General features: G+C 40.5%; 1 protein-coding gene across 1 annotated transcript in view; it reads left to right on the top strand.

Moving 5' to 3' along the window:
* The window catches only part of UBE2N (ubiquitin conjugating enzyme E2 N), a 35,269-nt gene extending 13,219 nt beyond the window's left edge, over positions 1–22,050 (top strand). The window contains exons 2-4 of the mRNA XM_079714380.1: positions 19,584–19,830; positions 20,024–20,164; positions 21,024–22,050. Coding sequence (XP_079570506.1) covers positions 19,584–19,830; positions 20,024–20,164; positions 21,024–21,064 — 429 coding nt within the window. The 3' untranslated portion in view covers positions 21,065–22,050. The remainder of the gene's footprint in view (positions 1–19,583; positions 19,831–20,023; positions 20,165–21,023) is intronic.
* The last annotated feature ends 4,317 nt before the right edge of the window (positions 22,051–26,367 follow it).

Here is a 26,367-nt window from a genome sequence, read left to right as displayed (position 1 = left end):
TTGCGGCACATGGGCTCGGTAGTTGTGGCTCGAGGGCTCTAGAGCGCAGGCTCAGTAGTTGTGGTGCACGGGCTTAGTTGCTCCACGGCATGTGGGATCTTCCTGGACCAGGGCTCGAACCCGTGTCCCCTGCATTGGCAGGCGGATTCTTGACCACTGCGCCACCAGGGAAGTCCCGCTACTTTATTTCTTTGGTTGAATCATTAAGCCAATTGGGGTTATGTATTTATGTAAATTATGACCAATGTATGTTAATATTTTAAACATTACGAGTATTAGTGAGTACACTGAATATCTACTGTGTTTCTTGTACTGATTGTTGACAGGTCCCTCTATTGTTTATGGCAGACTAAAACAAATACTCAAGATAATTTTTTCTGCTTGGTACATATCAGCTACTTCATTTTGCCATTAGCTGGCATGTGTAGTAGAATGATTTAATTCACATATTTGATTTTAGTAAAATGAAAGCCAGTGTATGGCTGGAGCAGGAGGAGAGGGGTAGTATAGAAACACACTAACATTCATTAAAAAAAAAAAGAAGATTGTATGAAGATTGTATTTTTTAAAGCCCCAGATGTTGCTTTCCAAGCCCAAAGATTCACCTTGTAATTATAAAATTGTAGGTGTTTACATTATCATACTAGTTAGTCTCTCTTATTTATATCACAGAGTTAATCATATAACTTCTGTTGGAAAACAAAAATGTGATTGTGAACTACAGAAATATTGCCCATTTTGCTCAGTATCAAGAGTCTTATTGTTCTCACATCCACTGAAAAAGCTTTATAATGGAAGTGAGAGAGACTGAGAAACATTATTTATATCCTCTGGCAGGAAGATCACTTTCCTTAATCTTGATTTGTGCAGCTTACCTTTTTCTTTAGATTCATTTGATGCCCACATATGTGAAATTGTTGCCTCAAAGTATTACCAAGCCGTGTGCAGAATTGCTGGACTTTAAATCTTTTTTTTTTTTTTAATAAATTTATTTATTTACTTTTGGCTGTGTTGGGTCTTCGTTTCTGTGCGAGGGCTTTCTCTAGTTGCGGCGAGCAGGGGCCACTCTTCATCGCAGTGCACAGGCCTCTCTTGTTGCGGAGCACAGACTCCAGACACGCAAGCTCAGTAGTTGTGGCTCACGGGCCCAGTTGCTCCGCGGCATGTGGGATCTTCCCAGACCAGGGCTCGAACCCGTGTCCCCTGCAGTGGCAGGCAGATTCTCAACCACTGCACCACCAGGGAAGCCCGGGACTTTAAATCTTTTATCAGGGTACTGGAGAAGTACGGTTGGGGAGAAGTTGGTTGGATAGTGGTTGGGAGTCTCAGAATTCTCCCATGATTGTGAAATTCTGTTGGGTCATTCACACTTGGGTGTGGCTTACTTAGAGCACATTATCAGATTGTTCTCTAAAGAACATCTAGCTGAGATCCTCTGCTTTGAAAGGCGAGGAAAGGTGGCTTTTATTTAGTGTAGGGTTGGTTCTGACTTCTGTGAAACTCACTTTGATACCAATAAATCACCTTTGAATCCCGAATTTGATTATTTTCTAGTTGTTGGATATGGGCACTGTGGCTTTTGCCTGTGTCAAGTGGAAAGGCTCCCAGACATCTGTGGGCCAAGATGCTTGTGTGGGCTCCCTCTAGACTTGTCATTTCCTTAAGTGGCACAGCCTCCCTCCTGCTTCCCAGCTGTCTTTCGTGTCTTTTGCTGAGTGGAGGGCCAGAGGGGTGGGGTGGTACTAGGTGGAGTGCAGGCGGCTGGGCTGATCCTTACTCTGGCAGTCTGTGAACACCTGGGAGCTGTCACATATGTCAAGTTGTTACTTAGGTGACTGAAAGATGAAAAGAGAACTTTAAGGTATTGTGGAGGTAGCAGCTGTAGGAAGCAGCTACGTCTCCTAAGTCTGGGGTGGGGAGAAACAAAGAGAAAAAGTTGAAGTTATTAAAATTTAGAAACTTGAGAGAAGGAGCCCTAGCTGGGATCCAGAACTCTGAAGAGAGTCTTGCCCTCTGGTGGGGGAGCCGGTGGGGCGGTGCGGGGAGAGGTGCTGTGACAAACTGGCTCTCTCAGTGTGGGATAAACTGCAAATTGGATGAATTGCTGCAGGGATGTTGGGTGATGCTCACAGGCACTTCAGGTGGACAAGAAGCCTGGAAGAGGCAAGTCCCCTCTAGCAGCTTTAGCACTGCCCACCTCATCTGCAGAGTTTAATAGGGAGCCCCTGGCAGAGCAGAAATGTGGTTTGCAGAGTCCCACCTCCAGAATCACAAAGTATAGAAGGATAAGTGAGAGATACTTACTTTACATCTGGCACAGATATAAATTTCCCAGTGTAGAGGGTTTTGGTTTCTTTTTTAATTTTTAAAAATCTATTTATTTATTTATTTATTGGCTGTGTTGGGTCTTCGTTGCTCCGTGTGGACTTTCTGTAGTTGAGGCGAGCGGGGACTACTTTTCGTTGAGGTGCGGGGGCTTCTCATTGCGGTGACTTCTCTTGTTGTGGAGCACAGGCTCTAGGTGCGTGGGCTTCAGTAGTTGCAGCACATAGGCTCAGTAGCTGTGGTGCACGGCTTAGTTTCTCCGCGGCATGTGGAGTCTTCCCGGACCAGGGCTTGAACCCGTGTCCCCTGCATTGGCAGGCAGATTGCTAACCACTCCGCCACCAGGGAAGTCCCCAGTATAGACGTTTTAAACATAGAAAGCTGCCTGACCTTCTGGTCCAGCCCATGATAGGGAAGGGCAAGAAGCTCTTGAGATGTGGCAGTATTTGGCTTGACTTTAGTCCTACAGAATTAGGAATTTATACAGTTTTTAAAAATTTGTGTATTTGTTTTGATTTGTTGGGGTTTTTTTTTTTTTGTAAGTATTATATACTACAGAGAAATGCCTTTGTACCAAATCACTGGAATCCTCCACTTTATTTGGCCAGCCATCAAATCTCAGGAAAGACAGAACTGCATGCCTTCAAATGGGGATTAAAGAGAGAAAATGCCAAGGGGGACAAGTTCCACCTGCCTTTGACTCTGCATTAGCCCTAAGGACAGTGCTTCATATACTGCCAGAGCAAGTTAAGAGACATATTTTCTCTTTACACCTTTTAGTTATAAACTCTTTGTTATTCACCTAACATGAAGGCAGAGGTGTGAAGCACTGCTGGATGCTGAGAATTCCAGGCTCTAACTGTGATGTGTGAAAAGAGCCCTTGACTCTAGAGTGGACTTCTACTGGATAGGCTTCTGTGCGCATTTCTGAGAATTAAATGAAACAATGTATGTGAACATCCAACTCAATTTTAGGGATTAACCAGTTGTCAGTCCCTGCACATGGGAGTTTTAACTAAATTTATCTAGGTCTCCAGTTCTTTAGGCTCTGAAAGTCTAATGTCCTGCCCAAAGTTTGGCCATTTATTAGTAGTTTAAGGTCTTGAAGTTTCCTTTTGTCTGTGTGGTTCTGGGATTGTACATGCTATTAACTGAGACAAGAATCCATTAGTTGCAAAGCGTTTTGCAAGTTTAGTGATTTTTTATTGAGTTAGGAGTTTAGCAGCAAATGGTGTAACTCACCTTGTTGGCTCTCGGTTTTTTCTTCTCTTCTCATTTCTCTCCACTTGCATTGCTCCACTGCTCAGATTCTCTAAGGCCTGGTCAAACTGCGTAGCTCTTGCCCCCAAATCCTGGCAATTACTCAGGTGAATAAAGAACCCTGTTTCCCTAAATTAGGACCCAGTTCCTTCCCTCAGTAAGCTTGAGGCACGGTGCATACTGTACTTTTTTTTCTTTTAAATCAACTTTATTAATGTGCAATTTGATACAGTTACACACTCATTTTAAGTGTACAACTTGAGTTTTGACAAAGGTATACTGCTGTGAAACCCATCTCAGTTAAGATTTAGAACATTCCATCACCCCAGCACAGCACTTAAATTAAAAGATCATACTGTTTTGAAGTGTGTTTTCACTTTATATAGAAGGAATATTTTTCTACACTGTTACATTTACAGTATCTTTTTTCTTTGTTGTGATCGTTATTTCTGGAGGTGTACTTTTTCCTTTTTTTTTTTTTTTTTTTTTCTGTTGTGGCCTCTCCCGTTGCAGAGCACAGGCTCCGGACGCGCAGGCTCAGCGGCCATGGCTCACGGGCACAGCCGCTCCGCGGCATGTGGGATCTTCCCGGACCGGGGCACGAACCCGTGTCCCCTGCATAGGCAGGCGGACTCTCAACCACTGCGCCACCAGGGAAGCCCTGGAGGTGTACTTTTGAGCACATCCACAGTTTTTCTTTAGGATAGGTTCCAAGAGGTGGAATTCTTAGAGGTTGGGCCAGCGTGTAGTCCCACCAGCCAAGTGTATGAGATCCAGTTTTCTCCACAGCACTAAATAGCATTGTTTTTTTCATCTTTGACTATTCTGAGTTTTAAGGATTGTCTTGATAATGAGACATTGTTACTTTCAAAATAGGGTTACTCAAAATGCACAATTTCTTTAGATGATTTTATTTAAAAACTTTTTTTTTTTTTGGTCTTGCACATGTTACAGAATTCAACAAAGGGGGGTACTCATTGAAAAGTGTCTCCACTTTCAGGTGATTCCTTTCCTCAAAGAAGCCATTGTTTATTTGGACAATTTAAATCAGTTATTTTATGATTCTGTAGCCTGTTTTTTTTGTTGTTGTTCAGACGTATTTTTACATAATATATTAGCTCACATTGCCAGCAAGCCCTAAGTCTAGCATTCATATTCTTTAAGATGTATGGTTGCATTGTTTCAGAGACTCAGGCTATCCACATGAAGTGGATGAATTTGACCAGTATTACTGTACACAGGTGCTGTATCATATAATACTTCTGCCTTAGTATGTAAATTTGTGCTTATTTCAGTTATATTAAAGTCTGAGTTGTCGTGGTCATTTTCTCCTGTGGCTCAGTAGCATAGGACAAAATAATCATATGAAATCACAGAAGAATAAAAAATATTATATGTACTAAGTTATACTGCAGCTGGATCTCTTAAGATTACTTAACTTTCAACCAGATTGATAGTCTTTGAAATATTAAAATCCTTAACCTCATGTTAATTTGGTTTCTTGAGCAATTTCATTCCAAATTCTTCCAAAAACCTGGAGGTAGAGGACTGAATCTTTTATATGTCAACCAGTTAGTACTGAGCAAATGATCATTATTAAAGTTGAGGAAGATGACTATTGGATCTTCAGAGTTGCTAAAGGGGCTAGAGAAACTTAAGCCTGCTATCTCTGGTGCTTAGTATTTGGTCCTTTAAGTGCACAACCTGTAGGGAAGGTACCAAGGCCAAAGCTTTTGAGCAAAAAGTTTGAAATAGTTTGTGAAAATTGGGTTTGGAATTTTTAAAAAGTCCTTTTTTTTTTTCGCATGCTCCAGCCATATACAGCCACCATCTGGCTCCTTAAAGCCTTGGGCCTACCATTTTTGGAAGTTCTTGGATCCCCCTTTACCCAGTCAGTAGTAGTTAGATCTGTTCATTCAGCTGGTACAGAATGTGAGACACGGTGTGGTGCTCAGCATTGGGACTGCAAACAGTAGACCTGGGCCTTGACCTATAGGAACTGGTGTAGTTGGGAGACCAACAGTAGGGTGGTGAATTGCGTAAGGGATGGCCTTCTACAGAAGGTACCCCTGCTTTCCAACAATATTCAGTAGCATTTAGTCAGTTGCTTACGTCTTAACTGACAGTTGACTTTCAGAATTGTAGAAATGCTGCTTTGTGGGCAAAATAATGTTTTATGGCTTAAATGGCTTAAGTCTACTTCCTAATTCTCAAGAGCAAAAGGATTTTGTGTATGTGGAGATGTGTGGTTATGTGTGGAAGGAGTACAGAATCTGGGGCCAGGCTCTCTGGGCTTGATTTCTAGCTCTGCCAAATACTAGCTTGGACATCCTCACTTGACCTCTCTGTTTCTTTATCTGCTTAATATACTAATCTTGCTCTAGGGTGGTTGGGAGAGTTGGATTGCATAGAACAGAGCCTAATGTAATTCTGACCCTTATTTAATATTGCTTATTACTGTTTTCTGATTTTGCAAAGATACTGCCTCACTGTAAGTCTAAGAAGAATGAACGTCTTTTGTGTGGGAAACCGATGATTGTCATTTCGTATTTGTTCAACAAAATAGATAATATTAAACATAACTCTGAAATGGGGCACAGATTTTTTTTTTTTTTTTTTTTTTTTTTGGCTGCATTGGGTCTTTGTTGCTGCGCACAGGCTTTCTCTAGTTGCGGCGAGCGGGGGCTACTCTTCGTTGTGGTGCGCAGGCTTCTCATTGAGGTGGCTTCTCATGTTGCGGAGCATGGGCTCTAGGCATGCGGGCCTCAGTAGTTGCAGCACGCGGGCTCAGTAGTTGTGGCACGCAGGCCCTAGAGCGCATGGGCTTCAGTAGTTGCGGCGCACGGGCTCAGTAGTTGTGGTGCATGGGCTCAGTAGTTGTAGTTCGCGGGCTCTAGAGCACAGACTCAGTAGTTGTGGTGAATGGGCTTAGTTGCTCTGCGGCGTGTGAGATCTTCCTGGACCAGGGATCAAACCCATGTCCCCTGCATTGGCAGGCGGATTCTTAACCACTGTGCTATCAAGGAAGTTCCATGGGGCATAGATTTTTAAAGCATAGTGAACACCCATTTGTCAACAGTGGGTAGGGAAATGGGATGTTTGGGGTAAATAATATATTTTGATTTTATTAGAATTACCATATATGTAGTCAATTTTCCATGTGTTAGACAATACTAAACTTTATTTTTACAGGCGCTAAACTGAAGTTTTATTTTGACCCAGAGTATTTAGGATTTTGCACTGCACAACTTCAAGGGGTGTTATTCATGCAGACTGTGATGTGAATGGTCCTCTCTTGGAGCTGTGCAGTGTGGCAGACTTGTTAAAGGATGCTTATTTGGGGGAGACAGACCCTAATATCGGATTGCTTCCTAATTTATCACACAGTTGCATGCAGAGTGTGAAAAAAACTTAATTTTTCCTTTCTGGTGGTTTGGATTTTGGACAAAATTATGTCAGTGACACAGATGGATTGAGAATTCAAATCTGGACCAACTGTAACTTGTTTTTGTTTGCCTCACTGAAAATTTCGACTGCTGAGCTTCCATCTGTTTTCTTGTCTGTTAATATCAACAGAGGCCTTTCCTATTAGTGGAGTCATCAGGCATTTAGCACTTAAATTTTGTGTGATTGCCACATTTGAAACCTGAAATAACTAGTAATCAAGGAAAAGGATTGAATAAATACTATATAGTAGTTGTAGAAGTGTAGCCACTAGCTGGTAGGCCAGGATAAGTGCCTGTTTATGTCATATGGTTTGCAAAGAATATCGATTATCTATAAAGTGCAGGTACATAATAAGTGAAAAAGTGTAAACACATTAAACTGTTTTTAAGGACTTTTGTCTTTGTCAGAACAAATACAAATGTACTGGAATATTAACCGGATTTTGGTTATTAGGAATAGAGCGATTTTAAGTTGATTTCGTATGTATTTTTCTTTAATGAGCAGGTGAAATAAACTTGGGGGAAAAAGCAGGTATCATTCACAACAAATTTCTTCCTTATTTAGGTATTAAGCATTGTCATAGATACTGGGGATACAGTATATTCATTTATATCCCTTCCCTCAACAGGGAAGATGAAATACTGAGTATTGAACAGTAATTACAAGGTTAAAGCGTATTACAAAAAGGGACCGTCCAGTAGAAGGAAGCATATAGCAGTAAGATTTAACCCATTCCAATAATAAAATGTTTAGCCAAGTTTAGTGCTAGAGAGAACCTTTGAAATGTTCAAGGGACTAAACTTTAGTAGATTCGGGAAGTAAAAGGGTTTGTATGGTTGTATAACAATTTAGTACAAGTAGAACTGGGATCAAGTTCTGATTCCTAGCTCTAAAGTTTTTTCCCTGGTAGGTACACCAGGATGCCTCGTTGAAGTTAGCCCTCTCACGTAACTTAGCTCCGTCTTCAAAGGCTCCTAAACTAGGTAGAAGTTCTTTGATAAAGACATTAGCCAGCTTCAGGGCTCTCCTCCTTTGGCCCCATTTCATTCCAAAGAGATAGCTGCTTCTTAACCTCTTCATTTTACCCACAGTCTATTAGCTTTTTTTTTTTAATTAATTAATTTTATTTTTATTTTTGGCTGTGTTGGGTCTTTGTTGCGTGTGCAGGCTTTCTCTAGTTGCAGCGAGCGGGGGCCACTCTTTTTTTTTTTTTGCGTTAGGCGGGCCTCTCCCTGTTGTGGCCTCTCCCTGTTGTGGCCTCTCCTGTTGTGGAGCACAGGCTCCGGAAGTGCAGGCTCAGCGGCTATGGCTCATGGGCCCAGCCCGCTCCGCGGCCTGTGGGATCTTCCCAGACCGGGGCACAAACCCATGTCCCCTGCATCGGCAGGCGGACTCTCAACCACTGCACCACCAGAGAAGCCTGGGGGGCTACTCTTCATTGTGGTGCACGGGCTTCTCATTGCGGTGGCTTGTCTTGTGGAGCATGGGCTCTAGGCACGTGGGCTTCAGTAGTTGCAGTACGCAGGCTCAATAGTTGTGGCTGGCAGGCTCTAGAGCACAGGCTCAGTAGTTGTGGCGCTCGGGCTTAGTTGCTTCGCGGCATGTGGGATCTTCCTGGACCAGGGATCGAACCTGTGTCCCCTGCATTGGCAGGTGGATTCTTTTTTTTTTTTTTGCGGTACACGGGCCTCTCACTGCTGTGGCCTCTCCCGTTGCGGAGCACAGGCTCCGGACGCGCAGGCTCAGCGGCCATGGCTCACGGGCACAGCCGCTCCACGGCATGTGGGATCTTCCCGGACCGGGGCACGAACCCATGTCCCCTGCATCGGCAGGCGGACTCTCAACCACTGTGCCACCAGGGAAGCCCTGGCAGGTGGATTCTTAACCACTGCTCCACCAGGGAAGTCCCCAGTCTATTAGCTCTTAACCTTTCCTTCACTTTCTTTCCTGTCTAATTTAGACTTTGTTTTCAGCAAACAATGGAAGCCAACTTTGGCTATTTTAATCTGCAGTGGTATTTTTTGAGTTATGAGATACCTGACACAGTCTTTAGGAGCGCCAAAGAGAGAGACAGTCAGGAACAAGGCTCAGACTCACATCACGGACTTCACTGTGGGCATTGTATGCGACACACACTACAGTGTGATTGCTGATGCCAAGTACAGGAGGCTGCACTTGGCTGTCTAGAGGTAACTACTGCTGTTCTCTCCAGAATGGATCCTTATTTCTTAACTTCTGATGCACAGGTTTTTGACTGAGCCTAGGTCTCACATGCTAGGTTGCAAGAGAGTTAGGAAATAATACTAAAGCTTCTGTTGAGGGAGGTGAGGATCCATGAAGGTTGGGGAGTGTGTTTCCCAAAAAAGGGTGTTCTAGCTGTTGGGTAGCCAAAAGCAATGACGAATGTCTACTACGAACCTCATTTTGCCTTCTGCTGCCAGACAGTCCTTCTGTGTGACCATAGATAAGTTTTTCTATTTTCTACAACAGTTACTTCAAATTTTCGCATTCTTTTTTTTTTTACTTATATAATGGTTATGTTTTTAAAATATTTATTTATTTATTTATGGTTGCGTTGGGTCTCCATTGCTGCGTGCTGGCTTTCTCTAGTAGTGGTGAGTGGGCACTTCTCTTCATTGCAGTGTGCAGGCTTCTCATTGTGGTGGCTTCTCCTTTTGCGGAGCATGGGCTCTTGGCGTGCGGGCTCAGTAGTTGTGGCTCACGGGCTCTAGAGCGCAGGCTCAGTAGTTGTGGCGCACGGGCTTAGTTGCTCCGCGGCATGTGGATCTTCCCAGACCAGGGCTTGAACCCGTGTCCCCTGCATTGGCAGACGATTCTTAACCACTGCACCACCAGGGAAGTCCCTCTCATTCTTCTTAAGCTCCCAACCTGAACATTGCTCTAAGGAAGAGGAGGGAAAGGTATGAACGAATGGGGAATTTTTACCATTGCTTAATAGTGGATAGATTTATAGACAACTGTCTAAACTCACACATAAGGGCCTTAAAATGAATTATCAACTTCAAACAATGAGTTAAAACTTTGAGAAAGAAAGAAACCCACAATCTAGATCATCTCTAACTTAAGATGAATTTTTTAAAAAGTACGTATTCACTGGTTTTTGCTAATGTATCACTCATAATTAGTGTTCACCATACAGGAACCGGCATTTAAAATTTTTCCCTGTTTCCATTCAGGATGAATTCAGAAGACTTTCCCTTCCCCACCTGCTAAGTTACACACTCCCTACCTGAATCTTAAATATGCAAGTTTTTTTTTAATGGGTTTATTAACAGTGCCTTAAGTACCTTGGCACAATAGCAATCCCACTGATGAAGTGTTACTAAGTTATTAGGTCCTCTCTTCATTCAGAGGTCTAAGATATCATTCCTAAGACACAGAATTCATTAAGATGGACAGTTAAAGTATTCAAATCACTAAGGACTTATTTTTATTTTTTGAGCTGGTGCTAAAGTCATTTCAAGCCATGAAGTGTTATGGCATCATCAAATAAGAAACCAAGAGAAATGGGGAAACATAACTTCTATCAGTCTACTAATTACAGTGCTGGGTATTCAAAGGACATTTTTACCACCAAGAATTTCATGAGTGCTGTATAAAGGAGTAGTTGATACTGTCTTTAACTGTGATGCCAATATTTAGAAATCTTTCAAAAAAAAAAACAAAGGGAAAAAAAGATGGAGATGTAAAGTTTCTGTCTTTCCAGAAAACTTTTAAAGTGTCTTTAGAAATAGCCAAGAAAAAATATGCCCCCAGTCTAGTCCTGTTGTTCATATAGTGTCCCTAACTCACACCTGTACCTACTCTAAGACCTTGAGATACCCATTCTAAAACGCATCTTCCAAAAACTGACTTTTGGGAGGGGGAAGGGTAAGCTGGGACGAAGTGAGAGAGTAGCATTGACATATATACACTACCAAATGTAAAATAGATAGCTAGTGGGAAGCAGCTGCATAGCACAGGGAGATCAGCTCGGTGCTTTGTGACCACCTAGAGGGGTGGGATAGGGAGGGTGGGAGGGAGATGCAAGAGGGAGGGGATATGGAGATATATGTATAACGTATAGCTGATTCACTTTGTTATACAGCAGAAACTAACACAACATTGTAAATCAATTATACTCCAACAAAGATGTTTAAAAAAAACCCTGACTTTTATGTATATTTATACTCACATTGAAATAAATTCCTGGGGTGGGAGGAGGCAAGGGACTCTGTTTTACTTAGAGTTAGTTGATGCCACGATACCACGAGCAAAATAAGGAATTAATACATTTGTTAGTAAGTTCATATTTCAAAGTCACAGAACATTTCAGAGCATAATGGTTTTTGTAATGTCAGAGACAGAATAGCTTACCATATAACAGATAGTTCGGGTCAAAATGGTCAAAAGCCCACGCACAGCAATGAAGACCCAACGCAACCAAAAATAAATAAATAAATTAAAAAAACCATTATTAAAATTTTAAAAAGAATGCAAAAATTGGTCTATACCAATTTTTTTAAAAATAAATTTATATTTATTTATTTATTTATTTATTGGCTGTGTTGGGTCTTCATTTCTGTGCGAGGGCTTTCTCCAGTTGCGGCGAGCGGGGCCACTCTTCATCGCGGTGCGCGGGCCTCTCACTATCGCGGCCTCTCTTGTTGCGGAGCACAAGCTCCAGATGCGCAGGCTCAGTAGTTGTGGCTCACGGGCTTAGTTGCTCCGCGGCATGTGGGATCTTCCCAGACCAGGGCTCGAACCCGTGTCCCCTGCATTGGCAGGCAGATTCTTAACCAGTGCGCCACCAGGGAAGCCCCTATACCAATTTTTAAATCAAATATAGCAGATTTTTTTCCTACCCTATTTATCTTAGTAAGACTATATACTTCTTCAGTTGACAATCCCAAAAGAAAAAAATAAGTGACATGGCTTAATTTACCTTTTTCATGAAGCACTTCCTCAGGATTATGAAGCCCTTCCTTAACTTCTGTGCTATTTATTGTCCTGCCAAACATTTGATATTTACACTGTTTGTATTACTTGTCTTTCTATTTACCATTGAGATTAAGAAAACAGGCTCTGAAGCTACAGTGAGTAGAGCCCAATAGCCTGGGTTTCAAACCTGGCTCTGTCACTTGCTAGCTTTGGTTATACTGTTAAGTGTTCACTCTTAGTTCTTCATTTTCCTCATTTGTAAAATGGGTCTGAGGATTAAATGAGTTAGTAATACATTTAAAGCATTTAGATCGGTATTTGACCTAGTTTTTTTTTTATTCCTTGAGCTTTTATAGATTCTCTGCTGATCTGGGAACATTGCTTGATAATTGCACAGAGTCCCTGACCTTATGGAATTTACAGGCTAGTGATGCGGGAGGAAAAGAAACAGACTGCAACATAACCTGATGTGTTTAGGGGGCAAAAGAATTGGGGGTAGTAGACAAGGAAGTCAAGGAATTCAGCCTAATAGTTTTCCCTGTTGGATGCACAGTTTGTTAGTAGGATTTTCAGATTTTTGTCCATTGTCACTGATTGGAATAATCGTACATGCCGTTCCTGGGGTAGAAGTTACTAACTGACAGCGGGTATAGTAATCCTTCTCATCAGCTCTGTGTGGGACCTGAGTGTGCATGCATTTACTCCTGGAAGAAGCCTTTATTTAGCACTTACCACCACCATTTGCTAGCTGGAGTTCCCATCTTCCAATAGTGTAGGGTCTGACAAGTAAACCAAGTTATTGTGCTAGTTATAGTAAGAGGAGTGGAGGTATTAATGCGCAGGAAACTGGAAGTATAGGGAGATGCTTCCAGACAAATTCAGACCTGAGAAATAAGTTGGTTGGATATACTTAGCCTTTGAAAAGTCCTTCTCTGGCTCCTAAGTCTCCATTCCTTTTCACTGAACTTAACAGAAGTATTGATCTGGTCTTGGGTTGAGGAGAAAAATTAGAATGGAGAGATTTCTTGCCCAAGTCATCCCACCCTATCTATTGGGTGTTACTCCAAGTGGAACACAGGAGTACTTTCTTAACTGTTACTTATCGGTCTGACTGGAAGTAAAGCTTTTCAACAAAGTGATATCTTGGTATCCAGAGCCTCTGAAACAGTTACCTCCATTTTTCCACCTCTGAGTGTACCACCTAAGAAATGATGAGATTTAAGGGTATGGGAGTAGAGGGAGAAAAAGGAGGAGGAGGGTGTGCCTTTAGAATTATTATTCTCATCTAACTTTAGGATAAGCATTTTAAAAAACAGTGAATTAGGGTAAAATAATTAACTTTTATGATTGTCAGATTTTTCATTTGCCAAGGAAAAGGGGTTGATATAAGTAGATGATGTCTTATGTCCACTAGAGGGTAGTGTGGACCATAAAAATTAAAATTATTTCTCACCGATTAACCCTTATTTCATTGTGAACTTGCCTTGTTTGAATTAATTTTTCTCCATGCAGTGTTTTTTTTTTAATTGCTACAAATCATTTTCAAACACAATCTGGTGACTGTAAAAACAGTAACACACATTCCCGTCATTGGTGATTCAGATGTTCTGACATTACTTTTTTTTTTTTTGGCCGTGCTGTGAGGCTTACAGGATCTTAGTTCGCCGACCAGGGATCAAACCTGCACCCCTGGCAGTGAAAAGCCCCGAGTCCTAACCACTGAACTGCCAAGGAATTCTCTGATGTTACTTTTCATAAAGAATTTTTTGAGGGGAATATAGTGATGCTTTAAAATTTCTCTACCAAATTTTACTCACTATATGAAGTAAGTTAAATTATTCTTAATGACCTGTAAGTAAAATCATCACATAACAGGATTGATTGTCCTGTGTTTCACTGTCCTATATGGTAGCTACCAGTCCCATGTAGAGATTGCAGTTGAAAAGTGTCTAGTTCAAATTGATATGTACCCTAAGTATAAATTACACACTGGATTTTGAATACTCATTATGAAAAAAGATTATAAAATACATCAATAATTTTTATATTGGTTACGTGTTGAAATGCTATTTTGAATATATTGGGTTAAATAAAATATTAAAATTAATTTTACCTTTTTCTTTTTACCACACTTTTTTAAAAAATTAATTAATTTTATTATTTATTTGGCTGCACCAGGTCTCAGTTGCAGCACGCGGGATCTTCGCTGCTGTGTGCAGGATCTTTAGTTGCAGCATGCGAACTCTTTTTTTTATTATTATTAATTTATTTATTTTTGACTGCGTTGGGTCTTCGCTGCTGTTTGTGGGCTTCCTCTAGTTGCGGCAAGCGGGGGCTACTCTTGGTTGTCGTGCGCGGGCTTCTGATTGTTGTGGCTTCTCTTGTTGCGGAGCACGGGCTCTAGGCGTGTGAGCTTCAGTGGTTGCAGCACGTGGGCTCAGTAATTGTGGCTCGAGGGCTCTAGGGCGCAGGCTCAGTAGTTGTGGCGCATGGGCTTAGTTGCTCCACGGCATGTAGGATCCTCCTGGACCAGGGATTGAACCCGTGTCCCCTGCATTGGCACGCAGATTCTTAACCACTGCGCCACCAGGGGAGTCCCTGATAGAGTTATTGAGTATAGTCAGACCTTAGGCGAGATCAGCTAAAAGATCCACAATTGCAGTTTTGTGTTTCAGAGAATATTCTAAATGGGGAAAAACCTAATTGCTTTAGATATAATGTGTTGGGGGTATATACAGTTAATAAGTGGGACAGCTTTTCCTACATGAAAATTAGCACTCTTTTTCTAAGAGTGGTTTATTATCTAAAATTTTACTGTACATAATTCATTGCCTTAAAATTTGTAAGACCTTACATTGTTTCATAGTGCACACAAATTATTACTGAACCTAAAAATGGGAAAAGTCCTAGTTAATGGAGTTTAGTTGATTGAATGTCAAGTGTTGTCATTACTGTGGTGTTATTCTGGGATTTGCTCTTTGAGTCCCAATAGATCTATTGATAATCAGATCAATTTGATGTTATTTAAATCCATTAAAGTATTTGTAGCATGAACTGCTATATACATTCTGTAAGGTGACATAGTTTCCTTGCGACCTAATCTTGTTCCACTTAAATTCATATTCTCCTTTTATGTACTTCCTTTTCTACTTTTTGTAGCCAATTTTCTAAACTAGTCTACATTACTTTCTATTCTGCATGGCCTAACCTAAGTTCTACCTGGGATTCAGTCCCAGGATTGCTTCTAAACAAATAGGATCACAAAATGCAACTAAAGGTTATTGTTTTCTTTAAAAACAAACACTGTTATTTAATAAATCTTGAGACTTGTTACTGTGCTTTGTTCTTACCCTAGATTCTTTTTTTTTTTCTTTTTTTTTGCGGTACGTGGGCCTCTCACTGTTGTGGCCTCCCGTTGCGGAGCGCAGGCTCAGAGGCCATGGCTCACGGGCCCAGCCGCTCCGCAGCATGTGGGATCTTCCCGGACCGGGGCACGAACCCACGTCCCCTGCATCAGCAGGCGGACTCTCAACCACTGCGCCACCAGGGAGGCCCCTAGATTCTTTTTGAGTTGGCTATAATGTGACTGTGGCCTTCTTATGTGACTTCATTTGCCAAGTCCTTTTACAATGTTATCTCATTTGCTCTTCATAGCACCTCTGCGTGAGAGGTAATGTTAACTATATAGATGAGGAAGCTGAGGCTCAGAGCAATGTAAAATACTTGCTCAAAACTGTAGTTAAGCAATGCACTAGTAATTTGAACCCCTTATTTCTAGACTTGAATACTTCACTGTCTTTCTACCAGAGGATAGGATAAAACTAGAACGTGTTTCACAGTTAACCATGTGTGAGAGTAGTAGCAGGAAGGATTTTATTTCCTACCCAGTTTTTTGCCTTTTTAGGGAAAAAAAATCGACAACTTCTGTGGGAGAGAGTTCCATTTGGTTTGGATTTTATTCTTTTTTTCCTCCTGTAATTTATGCTGTGGGTTTGGGAAATCAGTGCTGTGTCGTCAAATAATTATGCATCTATTCATTATATCAAAATCCATTAGGACTTGAGAGCATATAAAAACTATTTCAAAAAGTTTTCCATACCCAAGAGCTTATTCTAGAATGTGTTCCGATTAAATCTGATACTTGATCAGGCCACATGATATGTTTAATATGTATATTCTTTAGAAAGACTGATTTTGAGGGTGAACTGAAGATGAGGAGAATTCCCTCTCTGCCTCTGACAATGTCTACAGAGTGATTTTGAAGCTATTTTGGGATGTGATCTTGGAGGCCCTTCTGGAAGCTTTTTATAGCTTTGAATAGAGCTACTATTTCGTGTAACCAGGGAATGATGTTTTGGGGCTCTTGGACCCCAGCTTTCTCTTTTTTCCCCCCCAGTCTCTCTCTTTATGGCTTTCTAAAAATATGAAGACCTGGGGTAAAACCAAAGGAGGATGGAGGTGAGGAGTCAAAATTCAAGGAATTTTACCATCCACTTCTTTTCTCATTCCTTCATGCCTGCTGTTCATCCTTATATCTTTACTTTTTCTCTTTTGTTCTAGTTACATGTTGGAGGACTTCCCAAGATGGGAGGCTTCTTTATTGCCTCGAGATTTTTAATGCTCCAAAAATGTTTTACTTTGTTTGAATCTAAAGAATATTTTGCTGAAAGTAGTATATAGCATTTCAGTTTTTGATTTGCCCTTGCATTGCCATGATTAAAACAAAACAAACTAGTCTTGAATTAAAGTACTAAAAGCATTACTTTAAATAAGTTTAACACATTTTGGGAAAGGATTTGATTTTGTATCTGCATCTTATGACTATTTCAATATATAACCATGCCAACAGAGAAATCTTTTTTTAGTATATGCTCTGCAGGCTGTAGAGTGAAGTAGTGTAAGGTGTCTAATTTTTTTAAGTGAAGGCAGTGTGAATACAATATTCTCATTCATTGATTTTCATACCTAAAAGCTTAAATACTGCAGTGTTCTAAATGTTTTTGACTACACATACGTATTCAAAGTGTTGAAAATATATTACTAATATATAAAACTACATGTACTATTATTGTCAGTTTGTATATTGAATATTAACATTTTTCTGGCTAAATAATTTATATATATAAATTAGATTATTTCTTCCCACACCTGAGTGGATTCTTTTTCTTCTTGTGATGTGCTCATCCTGCTTTGAATAACATTAACGTTAAAGATGAAATTTCTGATCGTTTATTCTTCGTTCTTTGTAACATTAGATTCATAAATCAGTAAGATATTTACTGAACATCTATGGTGCCAGGCACTGATCCAAATGCTGAGGATATAGCAATAAATAAACCCAAATCTCCCCTTCTGTGTTACTTACATTCCAAACAAAACAAGTGAGATGTAATATGTTCGGAGGCCCTGGAGATACAGTTGGTGGTGGGGGGAGCAGGGATAGAGGGGGAGGGTGTGGGATAGGGTGGAGTGGGGTTTGCAGATTCAATTATGGAGGCTTCACTGAGAAAACACATTTGAATGGAGATCTTGGGAACTGGGTGGGTGAGCTCTATAGAAAGTTGGGGGAAGAAAAATGCGCACAAAGCACCTGAGGGAGGAGTATGCCTCGCAGGTTGAAGAACTACAGAGAAGCTAGTCTGGCTGGAACAAAGCAGACGAGGAGGGGGGACAGGGTGGCAGAAGCATAGCCGAAGATGGCTAAGAGATAGGTGGAATGAGGGGATCATGTAAAGCTTCTTTGGGGGGCATTATAAGGACTTTGATTTTTAAAAGTTCTGTGGAATACAGATGGGGGTTGAGGGTCGGAAGCAGGTAGAACAAGTTAGTTGGCTGTTGCAGTCTGCCAGGTGAGAGCTGGCGGTGGCTTGGATCAGAAGTGTAGCAGTGGAGTGAGGAGGCTCCTGTCCAATTCCAGGTAGATTTCGAAGTTCAAGCCAACAACGTTTACTTATCAGGTTAGATGGGTGGGGTATGAAGGAAAAGGTGGGTCAGTTGGAAGGATGGATTTCTGGTTAACTGACATGAGGAAGGCTTTGAGGAGGAGCAGGTTGAGCGTGGGGAAAGGTTATGCTAAATTTGGGATGCGTATTAGACATTTAAGAGCAGCTGTCGAGCAGACAGTTATGGATAGAAGAGGCATGATTCAGGGAGATATCTGTGCAGGATATGCTCTTGGGGCTTCATATATGGAGTGGATTGAGTATTTAAATTCATTGGACTGGATGCAATCACTCTGGAAGTGTGTAGACAGAGTAGAAGACCTAGGACAGAGCCCTGGCGCACTTCAATATTGGAGTATTGGGGAGGCGGGAAGAAACTGCTGCCATACAAGTAGGAAGAGAGCCAGGAGAGTGTGGCTGCAAGAAGCTGGATGAAGCCTTGCAGACCAAGGAGAGGGCAGACCAGCTGGGTAAGACGTTGTGTTTAAGTCAATTAAGATGAAGATTAAGCGTTAGCCATTTGATTTTACCATGTGGGAATCATTGATGACCTCAACAAGCAGGTTGGCGGCTAGAGCCTGATTGGAGAGTTGTGTTCAAGATAGGAGGGGAAGAGAGAAATTGAAGACATGCAAGTATAGATAACTTTAAAAGAGGAGCAAAGCGATGGGGCAGTAGCTGGTGGGGGAGAGTCAGGTCAAGGTCATTTTCTCCTTTTTGGGGGGAGAGATTACAGTAAGTTTGTACGGTTTGGGGAAAGATCCAATAAAGAGGGGAAACTGATGATTCAAGAGAGGAAAGTGATGCTAGAGCAATGTCCTTGAGTAGGTGAAAAGGAGATAAGATCTAGAGGAGAGGTTGGTCTTAGAGTGACAGCCATTTCATCCTCAGTACAGGAGAGCACACGGGCACACACATGCGGGTTGGTATACAAATGCTACAGTGGGAACTTAAGGAGGTTTCTATTTTCTTGTGAAATACAAAGCAGAGTTATCAGCCAAAAGTGAGGATGTGGATGGAGATATTGGAGGTTGGAACAGAGAGGAGGAAGGATATTACAGTTATTTAGGAGAGAGGGAGAAAGATGGAAAAGAGAACTAATGATATGATTGCTGAGGGAGCAGGAAGGGTCCATTTGAGTCGTTGTCAATTTTAGAGACTAAGCGGTGTGGTTGTGTATATTTCTCTAGCCCTGTTTAAGTGCCTAGGCACTTGTACTTATTTTGTTCCATTATATTTTGCAGAGGGGAGATTTTCAATGGCTTTAAAAACTAATTTTACTTTTGAAACAGCTTGATTTTGGTAAAGTTTAAACAGAGCAAGTTAACCTTACCTATGTAGTAATTCTAGTGGTTTTTTTTTTTCTCTTTCCCTTGAGTATAAGATCAGTTTTATTAGTCTAATTTTATTCTCAACATATTTGTAGACATTTGTAGCTGGAATTGTATATGATGTCATCAGTATTTGCTTGCAGTTGCTTTCAGCTGATTGTGATTATTTATGTATTTTCCTTTGAACTTTGCATTTTATTAAGCTAAATAAAAACCATTTGGGAGATTGGAGAGGTTCTTTTATGTCCAATTCCAAGAGATAAATTTTCTAACTTTTATTTTTGTGTTTAGCAAAATGATATTTGTTTCACAAATGTGTTATGTTTTTCTGTTGTAGGAAACCCAGCGTTTGCTGGCAGAGCCAGTTCCCGGCATTAAAGCAGAACCAGATGAGAGCAACGCCCGTTATTTTCATGTGGTCATTGCTGGCCCTCAGGATTCCCCCTTTGAGGGAGGGACTTTTAAACTTGAACTATTCCTTCCAGAAGAATACCCAATGGCAGCCCCTAAAGTACGTTTCATGACCAAAATTTATCATCCTAATGTAGACAAGTTGGGAAGAATATGTTTAGATATTTTGAAAGGTAAGTGTTATCTTTATCATTATATGCTATTAAGATTTCTCCCTTTTCTCTTAAGCATTCCCTTTTGAGAATCTGAATATTGTAATCTTACCTTATATAATATAAAGACCACAGAACTCTGTAGGAGGGAAATGCAGCAGTTCTGTGGCTGTTTTTTTCATGCTTGGTCATTCTGGGCCTGTTGCCTTCATAGATAAGTGGTCCCCAGCACTGCAGATCCGCACAGTTCTGCTATCGATCCAGGCTTTGTTAAGTGCTCCCAATCCAGATGATCCATTAGCAAATGATGTAGCGGAGCAGTGGAAGACCAACGAAGCCCAAGCCATAGAAACAGGTATTTAATATTCATTCTCCTTCACACCACTTCCACTTTAAAAAACAACCTGTACCTTTTTTGGGGGTGGGGTGGGGTGGGCGGGGGCTGCACTGTGCTCAGCTTGCCAGATCTTAGTTCCTGGGCCTAAGATCTCCTGGGCAGTGAGAGCACCGAGTCCTAACCACTAGACCGCCAGGGAATTCCCCTGTACCACCGTTTTAAAAACATCGTTTAGAGTCTTAACAAGAAAAAGAAAAATACATTAAAAGGAAAAAATCAGATCTTTCTTATAGTATGTAAATAACCTCTTAACAAAAGATGTTCAAACGCCATCTTATAGCCTGCTACATGACTCCCAAATTCAAAGAGGACCTGTAATTGGGAGATCTTGGACTCTTGCATAACTACACATGATTTAACAAATACCTGAGTGCCTGCCATTCATCTAGCAATACTTCAAGATAATGGAAGACCTTTAAGCTTCTTTGAGCTGTTCTTGCAATCTGTTTGATTAAACTAAACTATGTGTCAGTTTTTAGTTAGGGAGTTTGAAATCAGTAAGCTTCTTGCTACAGATTTTAACATAATTAATGAGGAGCATTATATGTCTAGAAATGAAGGAGACAAAAGAAGACAGCTCTTTTCATCCTGTTGAATTTTGTAGAACTTTAAAATTCTATTGTAGTGTTTTGGTAATTAGACATACAGACAATCTTTCTGCCCTGATCCAGATTATAGAAAATGGCATGAATTTAAGGGATTACAGCATGCTGTTTCCATAATTAACTTAATACTGTTTGTTTACTTTTTATAGAGTTTGGAAAGGAACATATTGAAGTAAGTAAAGTAATAATTGCGTGCTTGTTTTTGTCTACAGCTAGAGCATGGACTAGGCTATATGCCATGAATAATATTTAAATCGATCCGATCATCAAGTGTGCATCACTTCTCCTGTTCTGCCAAGACTTCTTCCTTTTTTGTTTGCATTTAATGGACACAGTCTTAGAAACATTACAGAATAAAAGCCCAGACATCTTCAGTCCTTTGGTGATTAAATGCACATTAGCAAATCTATGTCTTGTCCTGATTCACTGTTGTAAAGCATGAGCAGAGGCTAGAAGTGTCATCTGGATTGTTGCGAAATGTTTAAAAGCAGTGGCCCTTCTCTGCTTTTATTCATTTCCCCATCATGGTTTGAGTGTAAAGCACTGTGAATGAAGTTAGTTGTCAGGGTTAGCTGCAGGGGTGTGGGTGTTTTTCTTTGTTATTATTATTTTTTTTGGTGGGGGGGGAAGGTAGTTTTATTTTAATTTTATGGGCTCCTTCCCCCTTTTTATGGTGATCTAATTGCATTGGTTAAAAGCAGCTAACCAGTTCTTTAGAATATGCTCTCTAGCCAAGTCTAACTTTATTTAGACACTGTAGATGGACAAGCTTGATTGTTTGAACCAAAATGGGAACATTAAACAAACATCACAGCCCTCACTAATAACATTGTGACTTTGCTGTCAAGTGTAGAATCCTCCCTTCAAGAAAAAGCTTGTGACCATTTTGTATGGCTTGTCTGGAAACTTCTGTAAATCTTATGTTTTAGTAAAATATTTTTTGTTATTCTACTTTGCCTTTGTACAGTTTATTTTACTGTGTTTATTTCATTTTTCCCAATGTGACAATCGTATTTAAAAATTAAAACTGATGGAACATTCTCTTTTGGTCTTCAACGTCTGACAAATTGAATGGCGAGAGGTAGATTTTGCCCGTTTCTTTTCACTAATGCAAAATTTGTGTTAAGATATATCACTGAATGGAGTATTTATAAGCTGGCCCTGAGCATGCCTAAAGCATCAGTATGTGACATTTTTTACCTCCTAGAAATTTGAAATAAATGTGTTTGTGTTGTCTGATTAGTTAGATGATCATTGGTGTCTTGCCACAATGTTTGAAAATTACTGTAGAGGAGAGTCACAGCACAGCCACACTCGTGACTGGCTTTATGTGGGACTTTCACATGTGCCACATTTGTGTCTGGCATTTGCATTATGACCTTGCTCTTAGTTCTTGCCTCGGAACTTCATGTGTGACCACTGGTGTGTGTTATTAGGAAACACCAATCTGATAATCACTTGGGGTTTGCTCAGGCCATTTATGAGTCTTTCTTACAGACCTGCTGAGCAAATCTCAAGCAGCCAGCTTGCATAAGTGTCATCAGAAAGATTTCTCCTTTAGAGGGCATCATATCCTCAATTAATGATTCTTACTGTCATCCCTCTAATATTTGCTACGGGAGCTCCTTTTATTCTTTAATTTGATAATCAACTCTTTTCTGCATTGACAGAGTTCCTCCCCCACAAAACTGTTCTTTCCCACCCTTCCATATCTAATTCCTGATTCTTGTTATTTTTAAGACATAAATGTAGTCAGTCATAAGTATGTAAATGTTAACCTGTGGGTTGGAACCTTTGTCTCTTGCAGTTTAAGGTAATGGATATTGTAGCCCATCTGAATTTTCCCCCACTCTTATTCTCGTAACTTCTGGAGTTTTTTCAGAATGTGGTGTATTTTATTGTGCTCCTATGTAAGATGAAGAATTATCTATTAAAATTACATTTTCAACATACAAAAGTTTTTGATGACTGGTAACTGGTATCCTTCCAAATAAATGCATTGCTTGGAAACAAATGCTAGTTTAATTCAGAATAAAATTGTTCATAACCCTAATATTGTAAATTTAAAGACTTAACAGCAGTTGTCATTTATAACAATTCTTGAGCTGTTTAGAAGTTGTCTTGCCACTGAGGAAACTGAATCTCATTCTGGGGCCAAAATGAGTGAACACTTCAAGCAGTTAAATAGAGATCAGCTTTATCTATTGCAGATGGCACTGCTCATGATGATAGCTAGTATTACATAGTGATTTATAAGTTATAAAATTCCAGATTTAAATCTGTTGCTCTACAAAAATGTATCTAAAATAGGCCTCTGATATCTACTGAGTTTTTGAGTTATAGAAATACAGAAATGAAATAATTCAGTTTTCATTTCAAATACATGAATTCCTAATTTCATGGCATCATGGTTTTTTCCTTTGTAATTTTGATAAGAGTCCCCATTATTTTGGTAATACTTCCTTTCTCAACCAGTGAGATGAAACAAGAACCAGTGTGTTGAGCTTTCTTAGGATTTAAGGGGCTCTGGAAGAGTCCAAGATAAGAGTTCGAAAACTGAGAGCTACATCTGGCTTTGGGGCCTATTTTCCTTGGCCCACACAGCGTGGTTGGTTAAAACATTTTGAATTCAGTGCCAACATTTAAACGAATCAGGAGACTCCCATGAAAGTCTAGAATTCTGGTAACTTGAATGATCTGAAGTTCTGGCAGCAGCAGACATGACCTGCCTTATGTAGGGTACCTTCTGGGAGGAGCTGAGTAGCAGCCATCCTAAGAAGAGCTTGTCATTCTTCTCTTAATTCAGTGACTCTCCAGCTGGTGAGAGTCCTCTCCCGGTCCACCTGCTCCTTTATGTAGTTCTTTTCGCTTGTCAGCCTTTGACTTTGTAACTCCTAAGCTTATGGACACAGTTATTCGTCAAGTAAAAGTGCCTCATATGTGCCCAACAATGTACTACTTGTTGGGGATGATTAGGTGTATGAGACTGGCATGGGACGTTCCTTTGTGGACCTTCTAATCTAATGGGGGAGGGGGCATGGACAAAGAGCAGTTTCCACTCTGATGGAGAAGGGAAGTAAGCACTTGGGAGGGGCCGCTCTTCTGGATTCAACACCTCCAGGCTGGGGAACAGCATGTGCAAAGCCCTGGGAGAGGAAAAGAATCTGAATATATTGATAAGTGCTTCTTGAAAGTCAACTCTGCCCATTCAGAAGCTTTTCTGAAATCCTGAGGTATTAATAGGAGCTTTGTTTTTCACGTGATTTTTAAATTTTGTTGTCTCCTTTGCTGTGATTTGCTTCCAAGACTAGTTAGTCTTGGTCCTCTCAGAGGCTGTCTAATGAGATCTCAGATTTCAAATTATGTAGAACTTAAACCCTGTTCTACACCAAGAACACACTTTTAATAGTTTCAGAGCATTTAAAAATAGATCAATACACAAAAGCCATAGGTGCTATGGTTTAGCACTATTAAAGGAGAGTGTGGCGGGGAAATCTGGTATCCTTTAAGACATAAACACAGTTTTAGCTAAATGGAACTAAATGGTATCATGGGAATGATAGGAATCGGCTTTATTTTTCTATTTGATGGTTCAGGAATGTTTTGGCTATTTACTCTAGCCACATCAACTTTTTGTTAGTTGCAGTAGCAAAGGTTTAAAAATACAGCCTTGCCTACAAAACGTGGGGGAAAAAAATGCCATGATTATAGGGCAGCTAATTCAACAGTCTATTTTAAACAAATGTAATATTTCATTGGAATAATGTATTTTGGGGCTGGGGGCAACATTTCATTTAGCTATTTAGCATGCTGCTTAGTTTAAGAAATATCAGGGGTTTATTTTTAAATGATCACAAAAGCAAAATATGTTGACTGTAATAACTTGAAATATTAAGAATAAAAATCTGTACTCCACCATCCAGACTGGTGATACTTTGTTTCCTTAACCAAATCCCCCACCCCCTGAGTTAATTTCCATTTTTATCACTGAGGTTGGAAATTGGGAGGATTTGTTCCAAGAGTTGGCTTTGCTACAGCTTTATGTTACAAATTGGACAAGTTCCCATTGGCTGCAAAACTGGGAATTGGACTAAAGTTTTTCCTGTTAAGTATGGAACTCAACATGAAGAGTCTGGTTCCTCCCTTCTCCCTGCAATTTCACCTTTGCTACCCTTTAGCTGATCTCATTTCATATGTGCCAGTTGGCATAGCATTTCGAAAGCGTATGAATGCAGACTTGCTAACCAAGCTGAGCCGCTGTGGACTTGATGTAGTTGTTTCTGGTTGGTTGGAGAAGCATATGGTAATTGTCTGAATATTTAGACCTTCCTTGTCTCGTAGCAGAGCAACAACTGAAATCCCATGATCTCGTAGAAGTACATTTTATGGTGCTCATTAAGGAGCTTTAACATTGCTCTGCTAAGCATTTTTACCTATGGGACAAAAGAAGTTTTAGAAATTATGAAAGATTTGATAACTCAGGTTCCTATCATGTGGAATAACTAGCACATTTCCATTTTACATATTCCTGATCCATATTCACCCACCATGTGACTCCTTTTGAAATAGTTCATGATCTAGATTAGTAAATCCCAATAACTCTTGTTTCATTATAACCTAGCAAGTTTACAGAGCATTCTGGCTTAGGTTCAACAGTAGACTACTCAAGAAGACTTACTCAGACCTGTCAAAAGCAGGTCAGACACGATATGTTGGTTACACTAAATTTGAACTTGGTGCTGTTTTCCTTATGTTTTGGCAGGAAGCATTAGTAACCAAAGAAGTAGTGCCAAATTCTTGTAATCCGTGTTTTTTCATTTTGAAACGGTAAATATTTTGGGCTCTGCAGGCCATGAGTCTGTCTCGATTCCTGAACTTTGTCAGTGTGGTGAGAAAGCATCCATAGACAATTTTAAACAAATGGGCATGCTGTGCTCTTCTCTAACAAAACTTTAATTTTCACATGTCACAAGGTATTTTTTTTTCCAACCATGAGAAGTGTAAAAAACATTCCAAGTTTGTGAATTATACAAAAAACAGGCTGGGGACTCCATTTGTTCTGTAGGCTGAGTTAACCCCTACCTCCTTGGCAGTGATTGATTATTCCACTGCTCTTGTGTTAGAACCGAGGGAGATGTGTCTCTCCTCCCCCTTTTAAAAAGTGATACGGGGCTTCCTTGGTGGCGCAGTGGTTGAGAATCTACCTGCTAATGCAGGGGACACGGGTTCGAGCCCTGGTCTGGGAAGATCCCACAGGCCGTGGAGCAGCTGGGCCCGTGAGCCACAACTGCTGAGGCTGCGCATCTGGAGCCTGTGCTCCGCAACAGGAGAGGCCACGATAATGAGTGGCCCCCGCTTGCCACAACTAGAGGAAGCCCTCGCACAGAAATGAAGACCCAACACAGCCAAAAATAAATAAATAGATAGATAAATAAAAAATAATAGCCAAGCATTTGAAGCCCTTAAAAAAAGTGATACGTTACTGTTACTCCAATAACGGAAAAGATTTGTGATGCAGATGTCCTTTTTCTGCTTTGATAGTAATACATATATATT

The sequence above is a fragment of the Hyperoodon ampullatus genome (genome assembly GCF_949752795.1).
Source record: "Hyperoodon ampullatus genome assembly, chromosome: 11".
Taxonomy (NCBI): domain Eukaryota; kingdom Metazoa; phylum Chordata; class Mammalia; order Artiodactyla; family Ziphiidae; genus Hyperoodon; species Hyperoodon ampullatus.
This window is presented reverse-complemented; position numbering and strand designations above follow the sequence as displayed.